Here is a 27334-nt window from a genome sequence, read left to right as displayed (position 1 = left end):
TGTGCAGCTGTTTAATTATAATCAGTTTAGCTTGCTTTCATTCCAAATAAAAAAGTTTTGTGCTGCACCCTCTGACCCTCTGAGTGACTTGAGGACTGACAGTCCCATCATGCCCCTGGACAGAGAAAGAACTTGTTTGCCCTCCTATAGAACTCACCGACACACTAACGTTTTTCAGTCACCACTGATTAAGACATATATAATTACAAACTCACATTTTAGGGAAAGAAAGTCAGTCAACCAACCTACCTACAATTTCCACCATCATCTCTCCTCCCTCCCAGACAAACGATGTCCGTGCCTGACTGGAGCCCGCGACAGGGCCCTGCGTGTATCCCCCTAACGCTCACCACCCCCAGGCCTATCAGCATGGAACGAAGAACTCCTAGCCCTAGAGGCCAAATCCAGGCCCAAGGCTATCCTGTGTTGTGTGGAGAGGTACACACATTCCCTGGTCAAGTGCAGTTCAAATCCTGTTGGCTTTCTGGGCACAATTCCCCTTGTAGTCGCAAGATAACAAGCACTCTATAGACATTTTTAGTAAAAAAAAATATTTCACCTTTATTTAACCAGGTAGGCCAGTTGAGAACAAGTTCTCATTTACAACTGTGACCTGGCCAAGATCAAGCAAAGCAGTGTGACAAAATCAAACAACACAGAGTTACACATACACAAACGTACAGTCCATAACACAATAGAAAAAATATATGTACAGTGTGCAAATGTAGAAGAGTAGGGAGGTAAGTCAATAAATAGGCCATAGAGGTGAAATAATTACAACTTAACATTAACACTGGAATGATGGATGTGTGGATGATGATGTGCAAGTAGAGATACTGGGGTGAAAAAGGGTAAGTAATAATATGGGGGATGAGGTAGTTGGGTGGGCTATTTACAGATGGGCTGTGTACAGACACAGTGACCGGTAAGCTGCTCTGACAGCTGATGCTTAAAGTTAGAGAGGGAGATATAAGACTTAAACTTCAGAGAGTTTTGCCATTTGTTCCAGTCATTGGCAGCAGAGAACTGGAAGGAAAGGCTGCCAAAGTAAGTGTTGGCTTTGGGGGTGACCAGTGAAATATACCTGCTGATGCGCGTGCTACGGGTGGGTGTTGCTACGGTGACCAGTGAGCTGAGATAAGGCGGGGCGTTACCTAGCATAGACTTATAGATGACCTGGAGCCAGTGGGTTTTGCGATGAATATGTAGCGAGGGCCAGCCAACGAGAGCGTACAGGTCGCAGTGGTGGGTAGTATATGGGGTTTTAGTAACAAAACGGATGGCACTGTGATAGACTACTTCCAATTTGCTGAGTAGAGTGTTGGAGGCGATTTTGTAAATGACATTGCCGAAGTCAAGGATCGGTAGGATAGTCAGTTTTACGAGGGTATGTTTGGCAGCATGAGTTTTTATTTTATTTACCTTTATTTAACTAGGCAAGTCAGTCAAGAACAAATTCTTATTTTCAATGACTGCCTAGGAACAGTGGGTTAACTGCCTGTTCATGGGCAGAACAACAGATTTGTACCTTGTCAGCTCGGGGATTCGAACTTGCAACCTTCCGGTTACTAGTCCAACGCTCTAACCACTAGGCTACCCTGCCGCCCCAGCACGTTACGCTGTGGGAAGGAGGCTTTGTTGCGAAATAGGTTTACAGTCTAACCAGACACCTAGGTATTTGTAGTTGTCCACATATTCTACGTCAGAACCATCCAGAGTAGACATGCCTCAGTATAAATGTGACTGGGCTGCTGGACTGCTCCCACAGCAAGGTCCCTCTAGTTGCCATGCTTGCTCTGTGTAAAGGGTTCGGCAAGGAATGGGCTTGTCCATCTGACTGGATCCATCTCAGCATGTTACTTGCCTACTTTGCTCTGCCCAGCAGCAGTAGAGGAGGACTGTGATAACCCTCTCCTCTCTCACTACCAGTCTCCTCTGACCTGCCTCCCACTACCATCACCGCTGCATCCTAACTGAAAGGCTCCTACCCCCTGGGGCTGGGCAGGCAGAGACACAGGGCAGCTATGAGTGGTTACATGAAATTATCTGAAGAACTTTAATAACATCAGATGCTTCTCATATTTAGTTTGCCTGGAACTGTTAACTGAAAAGTTCTTTACAACCCCAAACCACTTATAGCTGCATTCTCTGATTGTCCCCTCATACAAGCCTACTTCTCTCAAGCCCTATGAAATATGTTGTTTTTTCACCCTCAGACAGTTACATCTGCCAGACTTAAGCATACAGCCTATCATGACTATTGTACAGAGGGAGTATGGGCTGAAGGGAAGATATTCTGGCTATAGTGTTGGCCTGCCTGCAGCAGTGAAAGAGGCCCCACTCTGGGCCACAAAGTGACTTGTGCCCCTGTCCCTGTCAGGCTCTGGTGTGGACGACGCCGTGGGAGAGGTGTCTATCCACGTGGAGATCTTCACCCACCCCAACACTGGAGAGCACAAGGTCACCGTCAAAGGTCAGTGTCCAGTCAATTCTGTCAGATCTTTCATTTTACCATGTCTTAAAAATTGTTGTCAGAAGGTTACTCATACCACAGAAAATGTATGTTTGGCTTTGTTGGACGGGGTGTGTTAAAACCTTGTTGATAAATGACCTCCTGTATCTATTTATTTTGTCCTCTCCCTCTCTGTCTCAGTGGTGGCAGCCAATGACCTGAGGTGGCAGACCACAGGGGTGTTCCGTCCCTTCGTTGAGATCTACATCATTGGTCCTCATCTTGCTGACAAGAAGAGGAAGTACGCCACCAAATCCAAGAACAACAGCTACGCCCCCAAATACAACGAAACGTTCACATAGTGAGTATTACAGTCTGGCCTCAGTGGTACAAAGCATCTTGCGATTTTGGTGGCATCTTATTGGAAGTGACCATGTTGAATATCAAAGAGGGAATCCTGTCAGCTTTTCATCTATTTACCTGATCACACTTCTACATTCCAAAGTGGTGGAATCCGTGTCATTGACTAAGCTGTGAGTCTCTTTCTTCTCTCCTTGCAGCGCCCTCAGTAACGAGGTGGGCACAGAGTGTTACGAGCTGCAGGTGTGTGTGAAGGACTACTGCTTCGCCCGGGAGGACCGTACCGTGGGCATAGCCGTAATGCAGTTGAAGGACATGTCCTCTAGGGGCAGCGTGGCGTGCTGGCTCCCCCTGGGGAAGAGGGTCCACATGGACGAGACGGGCCTCACCGTCTTCCGCATCCTGTCCCAGCGCAACAACGACGACGTGGCAAAGGAGTTCGTCAAGCTCAAGTCAGATCAGCGCTCTCCCGAGGAGGGCCGAGGATGAGAAGTCTTTATTTGCTCAGCGCCATCTACAGGCTAGGAAGTCCTTATGCGGACTGACTGCAAAGCCAAACTACTGCCCTGATTTTTGAGTGTTGGTGAAGCACAGAGAAACAGTTCTTTACTATAGTACTGTTCATACATCTTATTGAAGAGGGCATGTGATACCATCTACAGGCATTGTCCTGGTTGTCTTGAAAGCACCAATATCTTTATTATGAATATAATGAATCATGTAATTTTGCATACATATATTCATAAACACAACAAAGTCACAAAACAGACCAACTTACTACAACACATTCACACAAAGAGAGTTTAAATGGATAGTTTGGGATTTTATCTACTTTCCCAGAGTCAGATGAACTCGTGGATACCATTTGTATGTCTCTGTGTCCAGTATGAAGGCAACTAGAGGTAGTTTCGCGAGCCAGTGCTAAATAGCTTAGCACAAAGACTTGAATTCCTTATGTGGAATTAGTCGAGGAGACAGCGCGAAGAGTTCACGTCTTTGTGCTAACCTAGCGCTAACACTAGTTAGAAGTGGCTTGCGAAATTACCTCTAACTTCCTTCATACGGGACGCAGAGACATAATGGTATCCGCTAGTTCATCTGACTCTTACGAAGTAGATGAAGGGCTGCATTGCCAAAATCCCGAACTATCCCTTGATAGAGTATATTGTCTTCCTTTATCTCTCCCTCTCTCCATTTCTCATAGCATGGGCCATGTCTATTTGTGCTCTTCCAATCACACATTTGAACTAGATTCTGCCAATATTGACTAGTTCCATGCATAGGTATCTAAATGGTCCTGGAGATCAAGATCTTGTAGCCTTGACCTCTTGTCTATTACTTACTGTATATCTAGACTTTATCTAGACTAGTGCCAATGGATCAATCAATAACGTCAAGCCCCAAGCACAAGTTAACAGGACCAACTGTGTACAGCAGACCATCAGGCTTTTAGGCCTCATCCATTCCAAAGAGTAAGGTTTACACAGACTGGTTTATGATAGTATTTCTATATGTTCTGGACCTTAATTCCCCTGTGGAGTTTTCTATAGGAGAGCAGGCTGGACTAAATATAGATTGAAATGTTTATATATATTATGGGTCAATTTATGATATATTTAAAGACTATATGAAGACTTTGAACTTGAAAAGAGTGTCCCTGTCTGTGTCGCAGTTTCTAAGTGAGAGAAACCTGATGAAGACGAGCCTCTGAGCCCTGTGATTCATCAGTGTGTGTGTGTTTGAGAGAAGGAAATGAGTGAGTGTGTGTATATACTGTTTATGTGTGTCATATTACACCAGTGTTCCCTGCTTGTGTAAATGTGTTAATCACAGAAAGCCATTGAGAGGAGAGAACACAATACAGTGGAAGAATAGTATGTTTCTTTGAGAATTTCCTAAGTGTCTTTGACTTCGGGGAATGAAAGTAAAGCAATTTTGGGAAGGTTTATTGCTCGTTTGATCGTAAAACATTACGTGTGTGAACAGAGCTCCATTCGTTTGCCTTGGAAAACAGCCCCCTCTCTCTCCTTCAACCTCTCTGATCGATGTGTGTCAGCGTGGAGGAGAGCATTTAGAGACTAAATACAGATACGTTTCTTACCGCTTGCGTTGCCATAGCAACCTCTTGTCAAATGATGATGTCAGGCAACACGTTTCTTCCCCTCTGCTGGGGCAGGCACACATAACGTAGACATGACCACATTTACCTAAAATGGCCTCTTACCAGGCTGTCTGGTCCTAGTTTTGTGCACACAGGGTCTGTTCACAAGGGCTATAGTACCAGTCCTGCCCACTCCAGTGAGACTTGCCATAGATGGTGACTGAGATCGCTTTGTGGGAACAGGACCAGTGTCTAGGGCTGTGTATGCGAACACTTGCTGTCTTGTTCATGGCGCTCACATTCAGAAGCAGCACATGGAAGGTTATTCAGCACAGGGAACCATTGGAGGTGTAGTAGCTCATATTGTGACCATGCTGTATCTAGTGCCATTCCAGGACCTCCACCTGAATCCTTTATTATTGATTAATCTGCCTGGAGGAGGTTGAGGCTGCAGAAGAGGAATGTATGTATTCCTGTAATGTCATGATTGGCTTATATTATGACTGTGATTGTAATGACAGGTCTCTCTGATCTCCCCTTCCTCTTCCCTCTACAGTCCACTGTACTGCCTCTCTTCCCTCTACAGTCCACTGTACTGCCTCTCTTCCCTCTACAGTCCACTGTACTGCCTCTCTTCCCTCTACAGTCCACTGTACTGCCTCTCTTCCCTCTACAGTCCACTGTACTGCCTTCGTTCCCTCTACAGTCCACTGTACTGTCTCCCTTCCCTCTACAGTCCACTGTACTGCCTCCCTTCCCTCTACAGTCCACTGTACTGCCTCTCTTCCCTCTACAGTCCACTGTACTGCCTCTCTTCCCTCTACAGTCCACTGTACTGCCTCCCTTCCCTCTACAGTCCACTGTACTGCCTCTCTTCCCTCTACAGTCCACTGTACTGCCTCTCTTCCCTCTACAGTCCACTGTACTGCCTCTCTTCCCTCTACAGTCCACTGTACTGCCTCTCTTCCCTCTACAGTCCACTGTACTGCCTCTCTTCCCTCTACAGTCCACTGTACTGCCTCTCTTCCATCTACAGTCCACTGTACGGCCTCCCTTCCCTCTACAGTCCACTGTACTGCCTCCCTTCCCTCTACAGTCCACTGTACTGCCTCCCTTCCCTCTACAGTCCACTGTACTGTCACCCTTCCCTCTACAGTCCACTGTACTGTCTCCCTTCCCTCTACAGCAGACTGTACTGCCACCCTTCCCTCTACAGTCCACTGTACTGTCACCCTTCCCTCTACAGTCCACTGTACTGTCACCCTTCCCTCTACAGTCCACTGTACTGTCACCCTTCCCTCTACAGTCCACTGTACTCTCACCCTTCCCTCTACAGTCCTCTGTACTGTCACCCTTCCCTCTACAGTCCACTGTACTGTCACCCTTCCCTCTACAGTCCACTGTACTGTCACCCTTCCCTCTACAGTCCACTGTACTGCCACCCTTCCCTCTACAGTCCACTGTACTGCCACCCTTCCCTCTACAGTCCACTGTACTGCCACCCTTCCCTCTACAGTCCACTGTACTGCCACCCTTCCCTCTACAGTCCACTGTACTGTCACCCCTCTACAGCCCACTGTACGGCCTCCCTTCCCTCTACAGCCCACTGTACTGCCACCCTTCCCTCTACAGTCCACTGTACTCCCTTCCCTCTACAGCAGACTGTACTGCCACCCTTCCCTCTACAGTCCACTGTACTGTCACCCTTCCCTCTACAGTCCACTGTACTGTCACCCCTCTACAGCCCACTGTACGGCCTCCCTTCCCTCTACAGTCCACTGTACTGTCACCCTTCCCTCTACAGTCCACTGTACTGCCACCCTTCCCTCTACAGTCCACTGTACTGTCACCCCTCTACAGCCCACTGTACGGCCTCCCTTCCCTCTACAGTCCACTGTACTGTCACCCTTCCCTCTACAGCAGACTGTACTGCCTCCCCTCTACAGCCAACTGTACTGTCACCCTTCCCTCTACGGCCAACTGTACTGTCACCCTTCCCTCTACGGTCCACTGTACTGCCTCCCTTCCCTCTACGGCCCACTGTACTGCCTCCCTTCCCTCTACGGTCCACTGTACTGCCTCCTTTCCCTCTACGGCCCACTGTACTGCCTCCCTTCCCTCTACGGCCCACTGTACTGCCTCCCTTCCCTCTACGGCCCACTGTACTGCCTCCTTTCCCTCTATGGCCCACTGTACTGCCTCCCTTCCCTCTACGGCCCACTGTACTGCCTCCCTTCCCTCTACGGCCCACTGTACTGCCTCCCTTCCCTCTACGGCCCACTGTACTTCCTCCCTTCCCTCTACAGCCCACTACACTCCTTCCCCTCCCCTGGGCTTTGGTCCATCTGCCCCAGGTATCATTTAAACAACAGGATATCAGTGACTCTGATCAGACTCTCTGCAAGTAGCTGCCTTTACCAATTACAACTTACTCTGATGGTCCAGCCCCAAAAAGCACAGATTTTGATTGTGGTTCGCCTATTTAAACATGTGTACAACTTGAGTCTATCTAATCGGTACAGTTTCTATCTAGATCAGTCGGTTTGGAGCAGTCGTATAATGTTTACAATGCAAGTAATTATCAGCACAGAGTGCTTTCGTTGAGTCGTGTAAAGGCCGTTTTGAAACGGGTGACAATGGCTAAACAACATGGAGAGCAGGGTCAACAGAATCAGCGTAGAGAGGATCAACAACATACTCGTCATCATGGGTATTGTAAATAGTACTTCTGTACCAGACATATATACACGAGATATATGGACAATGTATATAGAAATAGTTACACTGAATGAAGTGATAATGCTGCTACTTAGTCACCTAATGAGACAGGAGTCTATAGTCCCTGAAAACACAGCCTCACAGACAGCTGTACTGTAACTGTACAGGTATTACAGCTGTAGCAATGAATGGCACAATATCTTCTTTATTGCTGTTGACAATGATACAAGTATATTCGGTCACTGAGACCATTCTCTTTCAGACGTTTAGTGTCTTGTGTTGAGGTAAAATAGGAAATCGCACCCTTTCAGGTTTGCATGTATGTAGTACAGACCGGTACGAAGGCATGGTACAGACACGCAGGTACTGTCACTGACACGCCCACATAGGTAGACACGTTGGCCGTGTTCAAGAGCATCAATTGACTGATCTACCGATAATAATGAGTAGCTAATTAGGATGATGATTTGTAGATCAGTCAGTCTGCAGTCGGCGACTGCAATCTTCGAACACAACCACACAGTGATGCCAGCCCTGTACATAGGAAGCAGTGCATGATGGGAAAAAAACATGTATTGTGCCAGCACGTGTTATTTGATGTTATATTTGGCAATTGTCTTCTTCATTTATCTTAATATTATTTTTAAACATTTTCAGAGGTTTGTGAATATATATATATATATATATATGTATGTGTGTGTACTGCTGATGATGTGTGAATGTTACAAAGTACTCGCATGAGAGGATTTTTTTATACTGAAGGTTTCTATTTTGTTTTATTCTGGGTGTTCTTATTGGGGTGTGTGTGTGGGGGGGGGGGGGGGGTGCAGCATTGCTGTGTTTCTGCTTCCAATAAAAGGTTAGAGAAAATCTCTCATTTTCCTTGTGTCCATTTGGATCAGAGTGAGAAACATATGTACACTATTATGTTTACATTTGTATAATTATAATAATGTATTCTGATATCTGGAACATATTACCAATTTCTAAATGTATTAAGCACACGTTTCCAATGTACACATAGGTAGGCATTGAGGTAGGTGGGAAGGCTCCAATAAGGAAATGTCTAGTTGCAGACAGGCAATACTGTAATCTTAGTACAGATAAGGAAATGTCTGTCAAAAAACAATACTATGAAACAGATAAGAATAGAATCCATATGAGCATTCTAACAGCTCAATAAGAACAGTAATATTGTGCTCATATATGTGCTACTGATAGGAGTAATGCCTGATACAAAATAAGACAATTACACACATTACTCATGTATTACTTTGATATCCTGCAGAGAAAAGACTTCTGCAGCAGTACCAAGACTTGTCATCCACAGGGAAAGACCTGTATAACTACTGCTTCCTCTCAGGCCCGTTGCAGGAAACACATCTTAAGGAAGTCTGGGATGTCCAGCTGGTCAGAGCGGAGGTCTGGGGCGGCAGGTAGGGGAACGTGACCGTGAACACACGTCCATCAGCAACGCTCCTTCAGCAGACCCTGATGGAACAGAGAGGAGATGATGAACGCAACTCAACCACACTACTGGTAACTAGACCACACCACAACCCTGGAGAATTCAGACAGCCTTTTGACATTTTATGACTAGACGTATTTCCATTATTGTTGTATGTGTTACGGTACAGTACCTGCACTGTGCAGATAAAAATGAGTGTCGCTCTCACCTCTAGGTCACTCTGAGGGGTGTACAGGGCCAGAGTCTTCACAATCTGTGGCACAACAGAGACAGACAGTTAGCTTAGCCCTGCAAGCGTGTGTTCAGTAGGAAGAAACATTCACGAGGTTGGACATAGACATATACTGTATAGAAAGGACACGGTTCTCTAGTAAAGACAATGTTCACAGAATAATATTGTTTTTTATTCTATTGAATTAATATCTGCAACACTTTGAACATTTCCCCATACCAATACCAGCTTAAAAACCACCTGAGCAGTGCAGGTATGATCGAGGGCCTGCGCGTCAGCGTTTTGTCTTCTTGCCCACTTGCAGGAGCTGAGCAGCCTGGATGAGAGGCTCCAACATGGCCCACTGCTCCCCCTGCCTGCAGCCCACTGCTCCCCCTGCCTGCAGCCCACTGCTCCCCCTGCTTGCAGCCCACTGCTCCCCCTGCCTGCAGCCCACTGCTCCCCCTGCCTGCAGCCCACTGCTCCCCCTGCTTGCAGCCCACGGCTCCCCCTGCCCGCAGCCCACGGCTCCCCCTGCCCGCAGCCCACGGCTCCCCCTGCCCGCAGCCCACGGCTCCCCCTGCCCGCAGCCCACGGCTCCCCCTGCCCGCAGCCCACGGCTCCCCCTGCCCGCAGCCCACGGCTCCCCCTGCCCGCAGCCCACGGCTCCCCCTGCCCGCAGCCCACGGCTCCCCCTGCCCGCAGCCCACAGCTCCCCCTGCCAGCAAGCCCACGGCTCCGCAGCCACTCCTCCAGCAGACTCACATTATACCTGGCAGAACGCAAAGATGAAATCTTATAGTCTCATCCAACACTTACCTTGTTTCTACCCTATACACAAACTGACACCTTTACAAACCAACTCTAGATTATGTTAGATATCTGGTTGCATATCTTTTACTGAAACCTGTTCCTGCGCAGGCCCTGTGTGTGTATACATGCATGTGTGTGTGTCTGTCCTCTGACCTTATCTGCAGGCCTCCAGCTCCAGCTCCACATGTCCTTGTGCAGCAGCAGGCTGTTGAGGGCAGAGGCAGAGAGGAGATGGGTGAGCTGGCTGAAGGCCTGCTCCATCAGGGTGGAAGGCAGGGCCTGGCGGAACAGGGCCGTGTGGAGAGCACCCAGCTCCCTCAGCACCGCAACCATACTGGGGGCCACACCTGTCCCTGGGGTCAGATCCTGCACGCTTCCTAAAGCCCCTCAGCTTCACCCCCGACCCAGACAGTCCTGGGATCATCTCACTCTCCAGCATGTCAGCAAATGTGGATGGAGAGAGGGGGGAGGGAGGGAGGGAGGGAGGTAAGCGGGAGAGCAGGGTAGGGGTAAAGGTGAACATGAGCTATTAATGTTTACATGTTAATACATAATATTAAATGTTAATACATATGAGCTATTGCAGGATGGGGAGAAAGATGACTATATGATAAAGGGTTTAGTTGGCAGAGTTAGTTGGTTGGTTGTTGGCTGATTTTCATATCGTTCTATCATTAGTCAGTCGTACCGATGGTGGGCTGCAGGCAGCTCTCGGAGATGGACAGGAGCTGCTGATTGTCCTGGATAAAGAGGTCACTCAGAGCACGGTTCAGGTCAATGAGGTAAAAAGTCAGTGAGGTAAAAGGTCAATGGCACCAGATCCACAGCGCCATCCTAGAGATCCTTCACATATACGCATTTTAATCCTATGTGTGAGGAGGTGTTCTGCAGATACAGTGCTGTCATATCCACATCATTACAGTGTTTCTGATAGGAGATAAACATAACGATCGGATAAGAATGGATAAGAGTGTGGATATGTGTGCGTGTGTGTGTGTGTACCTTCAGAGCCCCCTTCATGGCAGTGACAGCAGCAATGCAGAGGAACCAGTGGAGGAAGGTTCAGAGCAGGTCAGTTTAACCTGCAGCCTCAGGGCCTCCAACTCCACCTCCTCCTGAGAGTGCTGGCTCCGCAGCTGGCTCTCCAGGAACCTGACAGGTACACACAGACAGGGGGTAGAATCTATCTGCATTAGTTTATTGGTAACAAAATGTAAATATATAAAGGGTGGCAGGTAGCCTAGCGGTTAGAGCGTTGGGCCAATAACCAAAACATTGCTGGTTCGTATACCCGAGCCGACAAGGTGAGAAATCTGTCGATGTGCACTTAACCCTAATTTTCTCCAGGGGGCCGTACTACTATGACTGACCCTGTAAAACGACACATTTCACTGCACCTATCCGGTGTATGTCACAATAAAACATATTTATTGCTATGAAGGTATTGATCAGGAAACAGGGACTGACTTGTTGGTCACTCATACAGCATCATAGGCGTGCCCCAGATCTTCTCTTGTCATCTTCCCAGCTGAGCCAGGCCAGCCTCTCTGTGGTGGGGGACGTCACGCTAACCCTGCTCAGCTCCTCTGGAGAGGGGAGGGCAGGAAGGCCGAAGAAGAAAGGTGTGACCGGGAAGGCTGGGAGGTCGGAAAAGGGGGATGACAATGGGGACAGAGATGGGGGCTCCAGGATCAGGCTCTGGTTTGAATCTGTCCATCTGTGGCCCTTAGTACGCTGCAGTGGTAACAGAGAAATATACTTATTTTTTAGAGAGGTTGAATATTATAGCCTGGGTATCACTCTATAATGCTACATTTATGCCTCACATTGGCACCCAAAAGGGAGTTGGATATGACTACCTCAGTGAACATGCTCATCTCTCTGAGGTTGTTGTACCTCTGCTCCAGCCTGGTAAACTCTCTGAGCAAGTCCTGGTACTTCCTCCTCATGCAGCTCAGCTGTCAGAGCTTTACCTGCCTTGGCCACCACCTGGACTATATATATATATATAGCTATATACACACGCACACACATACGATTACACTACTCTGCAGAAAACCATAAGGAATGTTCCTGATCCATTAGGATCAACCATTTCTACCTGTGTAAGTCGTAGAATCTCCTGGGCTGCTCTCTCCTCTGCCCCCCCCCCCCTTTTATCTATCTCCTTCTTTGTGACAGAGGGGATGGGATGGGACTGCTGGGCCTGGAGCTGTGTCTCTATCTGGTTCTCCAGTTTGACTAGCGCCCACCACAGGTGTCCAACTCAGAGCTGTGGGCCTTATGCTCCGCCTGGAGGGTCTCTCTCAGAGCACTGCTATCTCTGATCTGAAGACACACATAAACACACACACATTTTCACTTCTGTATTATTCATTTCGCAAATTTCTTTTTTCCACCCTGGATGTACCAAAACCTCATCGAAATTCACCAGCCCACTACAAACACCTGGTCTCATATACCTATCCAAAAGCACCCCAGTCCATTGTCTTCTGAAGCCCCCTCACCATCTCCTTCCCAGACTTCTCCACCCTTCTACACCTCCACCCATGCACCATACCCTTTCTCACAACCCCCCTATAACCCTGGTAGCTCACCTCCTCGTCGGCCCTCAGCTGCAGCTGCGTCCTTTTGACCGCCATGCCCTTGTTGAGTTCTCTGAACTTCTTCACCGAGCGCTCCTCTGCCTTCAGCTTCACCAGCTCTCTCCTGGCTGCCCGCCGCCTCACACAGCGCTGCATCAGCACCATGTCTGCCCTTACCCGCCTGTACGCCTGCCGGGCCAGACAGCCACGCACTGCAGACTGCAGTAACACCGCTGCCCGCTCTGCCACCACCTGGGGAAGGATAGAAGAGACGCATTATATTATCGCAAACAGAACCTGCCACATTGTACTATATGGCAGTACGAGTACACAGTCAAATAACACTGATGTGTTATCGTGCCACACAGTCAGTTATTCTGCTCTCACCGCCTGGCCAGGGCTCCTCCGGTGTGTCTCTGGATGGTGAGTGTTGCCCAAGTGGGTCTTGATGTATGTCCTGTGGCCCAGCCAGCCTCTGACCCAGCTCTGGATGATTATCCCCACAGCCCTCAGCCTCTCCAGCAGAGCTACCTGCCCCGCCCAGAACACCCTGGTCTTTACAAAGCAGTACTACTCCGAGTCTGGGATGATCTCCAGCAGAGCTACCTGCCCCGCCCAGAACACCCTGGTCTTTACAAAGCAGTACTACTCCGGGTCTGGGATGATCTCCAGCAGAGCTACCTGCCCCGCCCAGAACACCCTGGTCTTTACAAAGCAGTACTACTCCAGGTCTGGGATGATCTCCAGCAGAGCTACCTGCCCCGCCCAGAACACCCTGGTCTTTACAAAGCAGTACTACTCCGGGTCTGGGATGATCTCCAGCAGAGCTACCTGCCCCGCCCAGAACACCCTGGTCTTTACAAAGCAGTACTGCTCCGGGTCTGGGATGATCTCCAGCAGAGCTACCTGCCCCGCCCAAAACACCCTGGTCTTTACAAAGCAGTACTACTCCGGGTCTGGGATGATCTCCAGCAGAGCTACCTGCCCCGCCCAAAACACCCTGGTCTTTACAAAGCAGTACTACTTCGGGTCTGGGATGATCTCCAGCAGGGCTACCTGCCCCGCCCAGAACACCCTGGTCTTTACAAAGCAGTACTACTTCGGGTCTGGGATGATCTCCAGCAATCTGTTACTGGGTCTGAACTCCACCCTTGCGCAGCAACACTCGGTACCAGATAAAGAACTCTACATAGGTCCACCTGGAACCAAGATGTTTGAGTGAGGAGGGAGACAGAGTTTCACAAAGTGAGTACAAATAGTCTTAGACCTTGTGTGTTTTTCATCAACTTAGGTACAGGACAGGTACAATATTCAACATATATTAAATACATAGAGAAACATGAAGGAACACAGAAACTCCCACTCCTGTCCCAGAGTGCACAGAACAGCAATACAGACATTATATTGCAGCCAGAAAACAAATACATTCTGTCAACTGAAAAAAAACTGGAAATGAAGATACATTTCAATAATAGGTGTAGATACTGGCTGTACTGTTGCCTGGCCACAGCAGGGGGAGACACAGTACCTGGAAGCCCAGTTTGTGATCCCTGTGAAATATCTTTCCAGGGTCAGAGCACAGACTGCAGTTGGGCAGATAGGACTTCCCACCTGACAGGGACAGAGTGCCCCCTGCTGGAAGAGCTCAGCCACCAACTCACACTGACAGAGAGGCAGACAATCACAATCACTTTATTTGCCCAGTCCATTTACAGAAACCTGGAATTTGACTTAGTGAATAGGTGCTACCAGCAATAGACAATGTACAGACAAAATACAGACACATGGTTAACAGAGAGGGTTACAGTGGGTTAAAACAACTCTTCGTCTACTGTCCTTCATTTCACTCTAGGATGAGATCTGAGATTTCACCACAAACTGACAAAAGTGGACAGCTGAGAGCTGGTTCCCCAGTAAAGCCTCCCTCAAAATGACAAGAGGACACCTCTTATTGAGATGCACTCAATAACTACAGTAGGACATGGAGGTTGCAACACTGAGCCAAGAGTGTTGACAAGGGGAAAGTTATAGATCACCCCTACACTCTTAGAAAAAAGGTTTTCAAAAGGGTTCTTCGACTCCTCATAGAAGAACCCTTTTTGGTTCCAGGTAGAACCCTTTTGGGAACCCTTTTGAGGTTCTAGACAGCACCTTTTGTTTCTAAGGGTGTTCATGCAGTCCTTACAATGCGTTTAAGTGAAAAGAGACAGCATGGATATACAGTACCAGTCAAAAGATTGGACACCTACTCAAGAGTTTTTATTTACTTTTTTTTTTAATTTAAAACTATTTTCTACATTGTAGAAACCAGCTTCACCTTGAATGCTTTGCCAACAGCCTTGAAAGAGTTCCCACATATGCTGAGCTCTTGATGGCTTTTCCTTCACTCTGCGGTCAAACTCCAGCCTCACAAGTGGCGCAGCGGTCTAAGGCACTGCATCTCAGTGCTAGAGGTATCACTATAGTCCCTGGTTCAAATCCAGGCTCTATCACAACCAGCCGTGATTGGGTGTCCCATAGGGCTGCGCACACTTGGCCCAGTGTCGTCCGTGTTTGGCCGGGGTAGGCTGTCATTGTAAATAAGAAGTTGTTCTTAACTGACTTGCCTAGTTAAATAAATAAAAATAAACTCATCCCAAACTCATCGGTGATTGTGGAGGCCAGGTCATCTGATGCAGCCCGCCATCTCTCTCCTTCTTGGTCAAATAGCCTATACAAATCAAATCGTGCCGAATACAACAGGTTACAGTGAAATGCTTACTTACAAGCCCTACAACAATGCAGTTAAAAAATTTTTTAAAGTGTTAAAGTAATTACTAAAATAAACTGAAGTAAAAAATAAATAAAATAAGAAAGATAACAAATAATTATGGAACAACAGTAAAAGAACAGTAACGAGGCTATATACAGGGGGTACCGGTACAGAGTCAATGTGGGGGAGTAAAGGTTAGTCCAGGTTATTGAGGTAATATGTACATGTAGGTAGAGGTAAAGTGACTATGCACAGATAATAAACAGAGTAGCAGCAGCGTAAAAATGGGTGTGGTGTGAGGACAATGCAAATAGTCTGGGTAACCATTTGATTAGCTTTTCAGGAGTCTAATGGCTTGGGGGGTAGAAGCTGTTGAGAAGCCTTTTGGACCTAGACTTAGCACTCCGGTACCACTTTCCATGCGGTAGCAGAGAGAACAGTCTATGACTAGGGTGGCTGGAGTCTTTGATAATTTTTAGGGCCTTCCTCTGACATTGTCTGGTATAGAGGTCCTGGATGGCAGGAAGCTTGGCCCCAGTGATGTACTGGGCCATACGCACTACCCTCTGTAGTGCCTTGCGGTCGGAGGCCGAGCAGTTGCCTTGGTGGTTGCTCTTGGTGGTGCAGCTGTAGAACTTTTTGAGGGTCTGAGGATGCATGCCAAATCTTTTCAGTCTCTCGAGGGGGAATAGGCGTTATCGTGCCCTCTTCACGATTGTCTTGGTGTGCTTGGACCATGATAGTTTGTTGGTGATGTGGACACCAAGGAACCTGAAGCTCTCAACCTGCTCCACTACAGCCCCGTCGATGAGAATGGGGGCGTGCTCGGTCCTCCCTTTCCTGTAGTCCAGCGAAGTGCAGGATGATGAAGTCAGTGATGGAACATGCAAGGTTTGCAGAAATGTGGACTTGGGTCATTACTCTGATGCTGATTATACAGCTTCCTAGCCCAGCTCTCCTCTGAGCCTTTAGGCATCTGATCAAGGAAACAGACACCACGGGGGTAAGGTTTTTCTGGATCAACATACATTTGAGAAATCTTTTACTTTTTATATAAATACTTTGAAGATTGACTTTTAATAGAGCAATACTTTTTCTGGCAAGACTTGCTTTTTGGACTTAAGACAACAGTATATTTTTCAAATCCACAGCAAAGCATTCTTGGCTTGCCAGTGCAAGCAGACACAACACAATGTGACCTCGATTGAAACCAGGACTGTGACTGACTGACCCTGCACTCCTCATCCAGCAGGCCCAGCTGTCCCTCGATGAGAGCGATGAGCGGCTGGATGTCACTGAACTCTATCCTGCTCCATGGCAGCTCCTCACGGACATACTCCTCCTGCTCCAACTGGAACACGTACTAGGGAGAGGAGAGGAGGAGACCAAGGGTTACTGAGGGGACATGAGGACAACGAGTTCATGCAAACAGACAGACACTAATATTTATGTGCATGCTTGCAGGTGCACACAACACTTGGTGACTCACCGAAACTTGCTGCTGCAGTTTCTCATTGCCATAATTTATACAGACTGTACAAAACTGTTCCTTTCAAAGTTCTCAAACCTGCCAAAGACAAATGGACAAAGAGGGGAATATGTTAATACCATGTTGTTACTACAGTATTCACAATGTCACTACACAGGTATAAGACCAACCTCATGTCAAGTGTTACTCCCTGTCCTTACTACTCAGTTATTGATGTCCAGCACCCCAATAAATGACTAGGCCTGATCCCTCTGGGAAAAGAGGGCTGTGTTGAGTCCAGGTGAACACCTGACCGTACACATGCTTGGCCAGGGCGTCCCGGGCCTCCAGGGCCTGCTGACCGGGCATGGGCTTGACCAGCATGTCTCCCCCTACTGCCAGCCTGCGTTAGCACAGCCAGTGGGCCACCCACAGCAGCTTGGAGAACACAGCCAGGGAACACTCCTCCCACTGATTATGAGATATTTGAGAGAATTTTGTGTGTTTCGGGAAAATAATGTGGAAAAACTTAAGAAAAAAATACAATGTAACTTCGATCACCAGGTCTCCCATTGGCTTGGATGTTGACATTGCCCAGGTGCAGAACAGCTGCCAGGATCCTGAAGAGCTCCATCTGCTGGTCAGGAGGCCCAACTGCAGGAGCACACATAGCAGCATGATCATACTGGATAGGACTATATGCAGAGTAAACATGTTAGCATAGATATGTGTATAGTGTAATATAGATGCTGTAAGCCCAGTATAGTGAATGCATTGCGAGTGTGCTGCAGATCTACTACATCATCAGTGCCTAGGATCTGCATGGAATCAGCACCACCTACAGAGATACACAACAAAACACTTACATAATGAACCCTTTCTGAAAAACACTGCTAGACCCATTGATGTTCACGTCCTCCCTGTTATTGTTGTAATAGGTGAATGAATTCTATGCAGTCTCACCGAGTTTCAGGACTCTCCTCTCTGGCAGGTCTCTGGAGGCACACAGCTGGTAGAAGATGTTGTAGTTCCTCTCCTGTGACGCATGGAGGACGACTCGAGACTTCGCCAGCAGGTACGTCCTCAAGTTGGCCCCAATGATATCTCCCTTCCGTCCAAAGCCTATCTCAATGTACTTCACAAACCAGCTACTGTTGTCGTTGCAGGTAGTCTTAGAATTCCCAATAGACTAAAGAGTAAAGGAGATAATCATAACTACAATAGATTACATACTTTTTGTTATTACCTTTACAACTGAATACTGCCACAATACAGTAAACATTTTTCATAAGCTTTTTCCAAAATTACACTCTTCAAAAAATAAAACCTTGAATAGCTTTACAGGTTAAACTCTTACTGCAGTGGGCTAAATCAGGGTCATGCAGAGGGTATTTTGGTAGTCTTAAAAAAATCTACTTTGAAACAAAAGTATACACTTCACACACATGGTTATGGGCTTAAAGAAGAAGACACCTGTACCATGTCAGATATAGAGTTGAAATGTATTCCATTTTAAGTTTGCATCCCAATATTATACTTTACAGTATATACATCACATAAGACTGAAATATATCAAAACGGCTTCACATAGAAACACCAGATCTTTGGTGTTTACATTTTTTTTTGTATTAATTATGAAAAATATTAATATTCCACCCATGAGGCGATTTAAGGTCATTTGATTGCAGGAAAGCAGAATTCATCACACATTCACACATATGTGCCTCCATGATGGGGTTGGAGCTGGGCTGCTCCGCCCACCATGGCAAAGTAACGCATGGTGAACTTAGCAGAGACCGTTTTCCCTGCTCCAGACTCCCCACTGTTTATAATGGACTGGTTCTTATCCTCCCTGCACACAGAGACAACTACACACTCAATAACCATTTCTATTTCCAGAACCATTTGTCACACAGGGTGAAGAGACTCAATCAAAGGCTCTCTTGTTTTCAGACCCAAGAACATCCAAAAGTCACTCACATTTTACCTGTAGATCTTTACAAACAACAGCAACCCTCACCCAAACCCCCAAAAAGCAGGCAAAACGGCACTGTTTTGAAGTAACAAAGGGCATATAAAATGGAGGCCAAGGAGGATGACCCCTGGCTCTTGACCTTTAACCCCTGACCTGGTCATGGTGCGGTAGGCCTCTTCTGCCACAGAGAAGATGTGAGGCTCCATGTCAGCCATGTCCTGCCCGCTCCATAGATGGGCAGCTGGTCATACTTGTTGAGAGCCACTAACACAATACCTGGAATGAATGGTTGGTGAAAATTACAGTGTTATTGGTAGAATGAAAGGTCCTGTAGGAATACAACATTTTTTTTCTTCTCTATGACCTTTTATACACAAAATATCAAGGACACCTTCCCTCAGAAAAGCCTCAATTCATCGGGGCATGAACTCCACAAGGTGTCGAAAGCATTCCACATGGATGTTGATTCCAATGTTTCCCACAGTTGTGTCGCATTGGCTGGATGTCCATTGGGTGGTGAACCATTCTTGATACACACGGAGAAACTGTTGAGCGTGAAAAACCCAGCAGCGTTGTGGTTCTTGACACAAACCGGGACTCCTGGCACCTACTACCATACCCCGTTCACTCTGAATGGCACACATAACGACGAGACAGCCAACAACGACGAGACAGCCTAAAGGGAGGAGGTGAGGGCTCTCGGAGTAACCTCTCACTCAACGTTAACAACACAAAGGAGATGATTGTGGACTTCAGGAAACAGCAGATGGAGCACCCCCCTATCCACATTGACGGGACAGCAGTGGAGAAGATGGAAAGTTTAAAGCTCCTTGGAGTACACATCACGGACAAAAATGAAATGGTCCACCCACACAAACAGTGTGGTGAAGACGATGCAACAGCGCCTCTTCAAACTCAGGAGTCTGAAGGAATGTGGCTTGTCACCTAAAACCCTCACAACATTTTACAGATGCACAATTGATAGCATTGTGTCAGACTGTATCACCGCCTGGTACGGCAACTGCGCCGCCCTCAACCGCAGGGCACTCCAGAGGGTGGTGCGATCTGCACAATGCATCACCGAGGGCAAACGACCTGCCCCCCAGGACACCTATAGCACCCAATGTCACAGGAAGGCCATAAAGATCATCAAGGACAACAACCACCCGAGCCACGGCCTGTTCACCCCGCTTCCATCCAGAAGGTGACGTCAGTACAGGGGTATCAAAGACAATCCTTGTCTCAATTGTCTCGAGGCTTAAAAATCCTTCTTTAACCTGTCCCCTCCCCTTCATCTACACAGATCGAAGTGGATTTAACAAGTGGTGTCAGTCAATGTCAAGGAAAAAGCAGGTGTTCCTAATATTTTGTACACTCAGTGTACATTGAAATTGCTCCAATTAACTTAACACTTAGTAAAGATGGCTTTATGAGGTCATGACCATAAAGGCAGGAGCACCAGGAGCTGCATCTGTCCTATGGCCAAACAGAATCTGAAGAAAGACCCACACCCCCTCTCACTTTCTCCTTCAACCTATTCCTACCATTCCTCTCTCACTATGTCCTTTCATCACACTCAGGTTGGGAAGGACACTCAGGTTGTGAAGAACAGCAGGCTCTTGTAGGAAGCTGAGGGCAGTGAGGTCATTCTCCCCCTCCAGAATAGCAAGGGTCCCCAGAGGCGGGAGGCCAGAGGGAGGCATCACTGGGTACTGCACATCCTTGAGAGAGGGGTGGATGAGGGTGACACATTAAATATTTGACATTAGCAGATGCTTATCACAGGAGGCTGGTGAGGGGAGGACAGCTCATAATAATGTGCAGAATACCATTCATTCCATTCCAGCCATTACTATGAGACCGTCCTCCACAATTAAGGTGCCACCAGCGACGCTTATCAAGAGCAACTAACAACACATCTACAGTACAGTATAGCTGTTGACTGTGCATGTGCGCTGATCTGCAGAAGTACATTCTCGTCTCCAGGGTTGTAGTTCTTGAGGAGCTTGGCTGATACCCACACTGCCTTTGGGTCAGGCAACCACACACGAGCACCCTGTTACAGAAATACACATTATCACAAACGTTGAGCTTATTGAATAAGAGGACACCTAGTGAAGAAGTGAGCGTGCATTGAGGAGGATTTCCTATACTAATGTTTACACTAGGTGGACAGACCCAACATGCCAGTGGTCCAACACACAGCTGCAGAGTAGAAATTGGAGAGGATAATTTTACATCACACAGGACACTATCAACTCTACAGTAGGTTATTACTCTATGTGCCTTTCCCTGTTACACTGCCAGGTGCCACCCAAGCAAGACATTTGTCGGCCATTGTCCGTTCTCAAAATGAGAATACTGGAAGAGATGGAGACACCGACACTCTCGAAAAATAGGATTTTGATTGTATTTTCATGTGTATTGTTGTGCTAAACATAGATCATCTGGAAAGAGACCTTGGTCTCAGCATCGACTCCCTGTCAAAATAAAAAGGTAAAAAATAAGAAATAGGAATACATCCAAAAAATGTTTTATTTTCTGCATCATGATGCCTAAAAGTTGCGTAAATTAAAGGTGAAAAACAGAGCACAAATGTTTAGGCATCAAGCTATATAGTCTCTCTGAACATTAGCCTACCTCTGCTATACAGTCTCTCTGAACAGTAGCCTCTCTGCTATACAGTCTCTCTGAACAGTAGCCTACCTCTGCTATACAGTCTCTCTGAACAGTAGCCTACCTCTGCTATACAGTCTCTCTGAACAGTAGCCTCTCTGCTATACAGTCTCTCTGAACAGTAGCCTACCTCTGCTATACAGTCTCTCTGAACAGTAGCCTACCTCTGCTATACAGTCTCTCTGAACAGTAGCCTCTCTGCTATACAGTCTCTCTGAACAGTAGCCTCTCTGCTATACAGTCTCTCTGAACGGTAGCCTATCTCTGCTATACAGTCTCTCTGAACAGTAGCCTCTCTGCTATACAGTCTCTCTGAACAGTAGCCTCTCTGCTATACAGTCTCTCTGAACGGTAGCCTATCTCTGCTATACAGTCTCTCTGAACAGTAGCCTCTCTGCTATACAGTCTCTCTGAACAGTAGCCTCTCTGCTATACAGTCTCTCTGAACGGTAGCCTATCTCTGCTATACAGTCTCTCTGAACAGTAGCCTCTCTGCTATACAGTCTCTCTGAACAGTAGCCTCTCTGCTATACAGTCTCTCTGAACAGTAGCCTCTCTGCTATACAGTCTCTCTGAACAGTAGCCTGCCTCTGCTATACAGTCTCTCTGAACAGTAGCCTCACTGCTATACAGTCTCTCTGAACAGTAGCCTGCCTCTGCTATACAGTCTCTCTGAACAGTAGCCTTCCTCTGCTATACAGTCTCTCTGAACAGTAGCCTATCTCTGCTATACAGTATCTCTGAACAGTAGCCTACCTCTGCTATACAGTCTCTCTGAACAGTAGCCTCTCTGCTATACAGTATCTCTGAACAGTAGCCTGCCTCTGCTATACAGTCTCTCTGAACAGTAGCCTATCTCTGCTATACAGTCTCTACAGTCCCTCATTAGCATAAAACACTCTTAACTGACGTTAAAAATGAACGTCTGTCATCCTTTTCTCTCAGCTCGGATTACTCATCTTTTCAATCATCCCAGCTGTCCTCGTAATGACAACCTCCTGGCACAAGATCCTGTGCACCACATACAGCTGTCCTCGTAATGACAACCTCCTGGCACAAGATCCTGTGCAACACATACAGCGTCCTCGTAATGACAACCTCCTGGCACCACATACAGCGTCCTCGTAATGACAACCTCCTGGCACAAGATCCTGTGCACCACATACAGCTGTCCTCGTAATGACAACCTCCTGGCACAAGAGCCTGTGCACCACATACAGCTGTCCTCGTAATGACAACCTCCTGGCACCACATACAGCGTCCTCGTAATGACAACCTCCTGGCACAAGATCCTGTGCACCACATACAGCTGTCCTTGTAATGACAACCTCCTGGCACAAGATCCTGTGCACCACATACAGCTGTCCTCGTAATGACAACCTCCTGGCACAAGATCCTGTGCAACACATACAGCTGTCCTCGTAATGACAACCTCCTGGCACAAGATCCTGTGCACCACATACAGCTGTCCTCGTAATGACAACCTCCTGGCACAAGATCCTGTGCACCACATACAGCGTCCTCGTAATGACAACCTCCTGGCACCACATACAGCGTCCTCGTAATGACAACCTCCTGGCACAAGATCCTGTACACCACATACAATGTGGATCATTGCCAACCCGTTGAGCTTATACAGCAGTTATGTGCCTTTCTATCACGATATTGACATGTTATGACATGTAGGCCAACATACATTAGCTGATCCAAACTGACTCACAATGGACAGAAATGTCCAACATGTCTTTGCAACTTCTCATATGCGCACAGAAATTAATAACAATGAACTAACAGTGTTGGGTTTCACAATGACAACATGATATCAAATCAATAACAATCAACTAACAGGGTTGGGTTTCACAATGACAACATGATATCAAATCAATAACAATCAACTAACAGGGTTGGGTTTCACAATGACAACATGATATCAAATCAATAACAATCAACTAACAGGGTTGGGTTTCACAATGACAACATGATATCAAATCAATAACAATCAACTAACAGGGTTGGGTTTCACAATGACAACATGATATCAAATCAATAACAATCAACTAACAGGGTTGGGTTTCACAATGACAACATGATATCAAATCAATAACAATCAACTAACAGGGTTGGGTTTCACAATGACAACATGATATCAAATCAATAACAATGAACTAACAGGGTTGGGTTTCACAATGACAACATGATATCAAATCAATAACAATCAACTAACAGGGTTGGGTTTCACAATGACAACATGATATCAAATCAATAACAATGAACTAACAGGGTTGGGTTTCACAATGACAACATGATATCAAATCAATAACAATGAACCTAACAGGGTTGGGTTTCACAATGACAACATGATATCAAATCAATAACAATCAACTAACAGGGTTGGGTTTCACAATGACAACATGATATCAAATCAATAACAATGAACTAACAGGGTTGGGTTTCACAATGACAACATGATATCAAATCAATAACAATCAACTAACAGGGTTGGGTTTCACAATGACAACATGATATCAAATCAATAACAATCAACTAACAGGGTTGGGTTTCACAATGACAACATGATATCAAATCAATAACAATCAACTAACAGGGTTGGGTTTCACAATGACAACATGATATCAAATCAATAACAATCAACTAACAGGGTTGGGTTTCACAATGACAACATGATATCAAATCAATAACAATCAACTAACAGGGTTGGGTTTCACAATGACAACATGATATCAAATCAATAACAATGAACTAACAGGGTTATGGTTTCACAATGACAACATGATATCAAATCAATAACAATGAACTAACAGGGTTGGGTTTCACAATGACAACATGATATCAAATCAATAACAATCAACTAACAGGGTTGGGTTTCACAATGACAACATGATATCAAATCAATAACAATGAACTAACAGGGTTGGGTTTCACAATGACAACATGATATCAAATCAATAACAATCAACTAACAGGGTTGGGTTTCACAATGACAACATGATATCAAATCAATAACAATCAACTAATAGGGTTGGGTTTCACAATGACAACATGATATCAAATCAATAACAATCAACTAACAGGGTTGGGTTTCACAATGACAACATGATATCAAATCAATAACAATCAACTAACAGGGTTGGGCTTCACAATGACAACATGATATCAAATCAATAACAATCAACTAACAGGGTTGGGTTTCACAATGACAAGATTATATCAAATCAATAACAATCAACTAACAGGGTTGGGTTTCACAATGACAACATGATATGAAATCAATAACAATCAACTAACAGGGTTGGGTTTCACAATGACAACATGATATCAAATCAATAACAATCAACTAACAGGGTTGGGTTTCACAATGACAACATGATATCAAATCAATAACAATCAACTAACAGGGTTGGGTTTCACAATGACAACATGATATCAAATCAATAACAATCAACTAACAGGGTTGGGTTTCACAATGACAACATGATATCAAATCAATAACAATCAACTAACAGGGTTGGGTTTCACAATGACAACATGATATCAAATCAATAACAATCAACTAACAGGGTTGGGTTTCACAATGACAACATGATATCAAATCAATAACAATCAACTAACAGGGTTGGGTTTCACAATGACAACATGATATCAAATCAATAACAATCAACTAACAGGGTTGGGTTTCACAATGACAACATGATATCAAATCAATAACAATCAACTAACAGGGTTGGGTTTCACAATGACAACATGATATCAAATCAATAACAATCAACTAACAGGGTTGGGTTTCACAATGACAACATGATATCAAATCAATAACAATGAACTAACAGGGTTGGGTTTCACAATGACAACATGATATCAAATCAATAACAATGAACCTAACAGGGTTGGGTTTCACAATGACAACATGATATCAAATCAATAACAATCAACTAACAGGGTTGGGTTTCACAATGACAACATGATATCAAATCAATAACAATGAACTAACAGGGTTGGGTTTCACAATGACAACATGATATCAAATCAATAACAATCAACTAACAGGGTTGGGTTTCACAATGACAACATGATATCAAATCAATAACAATCAACTAACAGGGTTGGGTTTCACAATGACAACATGATATCAAATCAATAACAATCAACTAACAGGGTTGGGTTTCACAATGACAACATGATATCAAATCAATAACAATCAACTAACAGGGTTGGGTTTCACAATGACAACATGATATCAAATCAATAACAATCAACTAACAGGGTTGGGTTTCACAATGACAACATGATATCAAATCAATAACAATGAACTAACAGGGTTGCGTTTCACAATGACAACATGATATCAAATCAATAACAATGAACTAACAGGGTTGGGTTTCACAATGACAACATGATATCAAATCAATAACAATCAACTAACAGGGTTGGGTTTCACAATGACAACATGATATCAAATCAATAACAATGAACTAACAGGGTTGGGTTTCACAATGACAACATGATATCAAATCAATAACAATCAACTAACAGGGTTGGGTTTCACAATGACAACATGATATCAAATCAATAACAATCAACTAATAGGGTTGGGTTTCACAATGACAACATGATATCAAATCAATAACAATCAACTAACAGGGTTGGGTTTCACAATGACAACATGATATCAAATCAATAACAATCAACTAACAGGGTTGGGCTTCACAATGACAACATGATATCAAATCAATAACAATCAACTAACAGGGTTGGGTTTCACAATGACAAGATTATATCAAATCAATAACAATCAACTAACAGGGTTGGGTTTCACAATGACAACATGATATGAAATCAATAACAATGAACTAACAGGGTTGGGTTTCACAATGACAACATGATATCAAATCAATAACAATCAACTAACAGGGTTGGGTTTCACAATGACAACATGATATCAAATCAATAACAATCAACTAACAGGGTTGGGTTTCACAATGACAACATGATATCAAATCAATAACAATCAACTAACAGGGTTGGGTTTCACAATGACAACATGATATCAAATCAATAACAATCAACTAACAGGGTTGGGTTTCACAATGACAACATGATATCAAATCAATAACAATGAACTAACAGGGTTGGGTTTCACAATGACAACATGATATCAAATCAATAACAATGAACCTAACAGGGTTGGGTTTCACAATGACAACATGATATCAAATCAATAACAATGAACCTAACAGGGTTGGGTTTCACAATGACAACATGATATCAAATCCATTTCTACCAAGAACACGTCAGTGAAAACAAATTGTCAATAAATGAAGTCAACTCAGCTCGTCAGATATGCCGGATCAAACACTTACCTTGGTGTACAACTCAATAGTTCCAATCATAAGTTTTTTTTTGCTTTCTCAGACACGAAGCCTCTGTCTGAAAAGGCCCTGACCAAGTCCAGAGTAGATAGACTCCTAAGTTATTCCAACAGGCCTAAAACTAGGTCTAAAACCGTTTGTGTCCTCTTCCCCTTTTATCATGTGTGCAAGCACTGGTCTGACAGGCTGACATGAAAACCTCAGAGCAGCATGGTTAACTGTTCATCTCATGGAGGAGGTGATTGAGATGGAAGGATATACAAGCACTGGTCTGACAGGCTGACATGAAAACCTCAGAGCAGCATGGTTAACTGTTCATCTCATGGAGGAGGTGATTGAGATGGAAGGATATACAAGCACTGGTCTGA

The 27334-nt window shown here is 45.4% G+C and overlaps 1 protein-coding gene and 1 pseudogene across 1 annotated transcript in view; one reads left to right on the top strand and one right to left on the bottom strand.

The window, feature by feature from the left end:
* The window catches only part of LOC135556887 (protein unc-13 homolog A-like), a 75478-nt gene extending 71660 nt beyond the window's left edge, over positions 1 to 3818 (top strand). Inside the window, exons 44-46 of the mRNA XM_064990300.1 lie at positions 2381 to 2473; positions 2654 to 2813; positions 3013 to 3818. Of these exons, the coding sequence (XP_064846372.1) occupies positions 2381 to 2473; positions 2654 to 2813; positions 3013 to 3301 (542 nt within the window). The 3' untranslated portion in view covers positions 3302 to 3818. The remainder of the gene's footprint in view (positions 1 to 2380; positions 2474 to 2653; positions 2814 to 3012) is intronic.
* Positions 3819 to 9381: 5563 nt separating this feature from the next.
* LOC135556886 (unconventional myosin-Va-like) lies at positions 9382 to 26987 on the bottom strand (annotated as a pseudogene).
* Positions 26988 to 27334: the final 347 nt, after the last annotated feature.

The sequence above is a fragment of the Oncorhynchus masou genome, chromosome 15, assembly GCF_036934945.1.
Source record: "Oncorhynchus masou masou isolate Uvic2021 chromosome 15, UVic_Omas_1.1, whole genome shotgun sequence".
NCBI classification, from domain to species: domain Eukaryota; kingdom Metazoa; phylum Chordata; class Actinopteri; order Salmoniformes; family Salmonidae; genus Oncorhynchus; species Oncorhynchus masou.
This window is presented reverse-complemented; position numbering and strand designations above follow the sequence as displayed.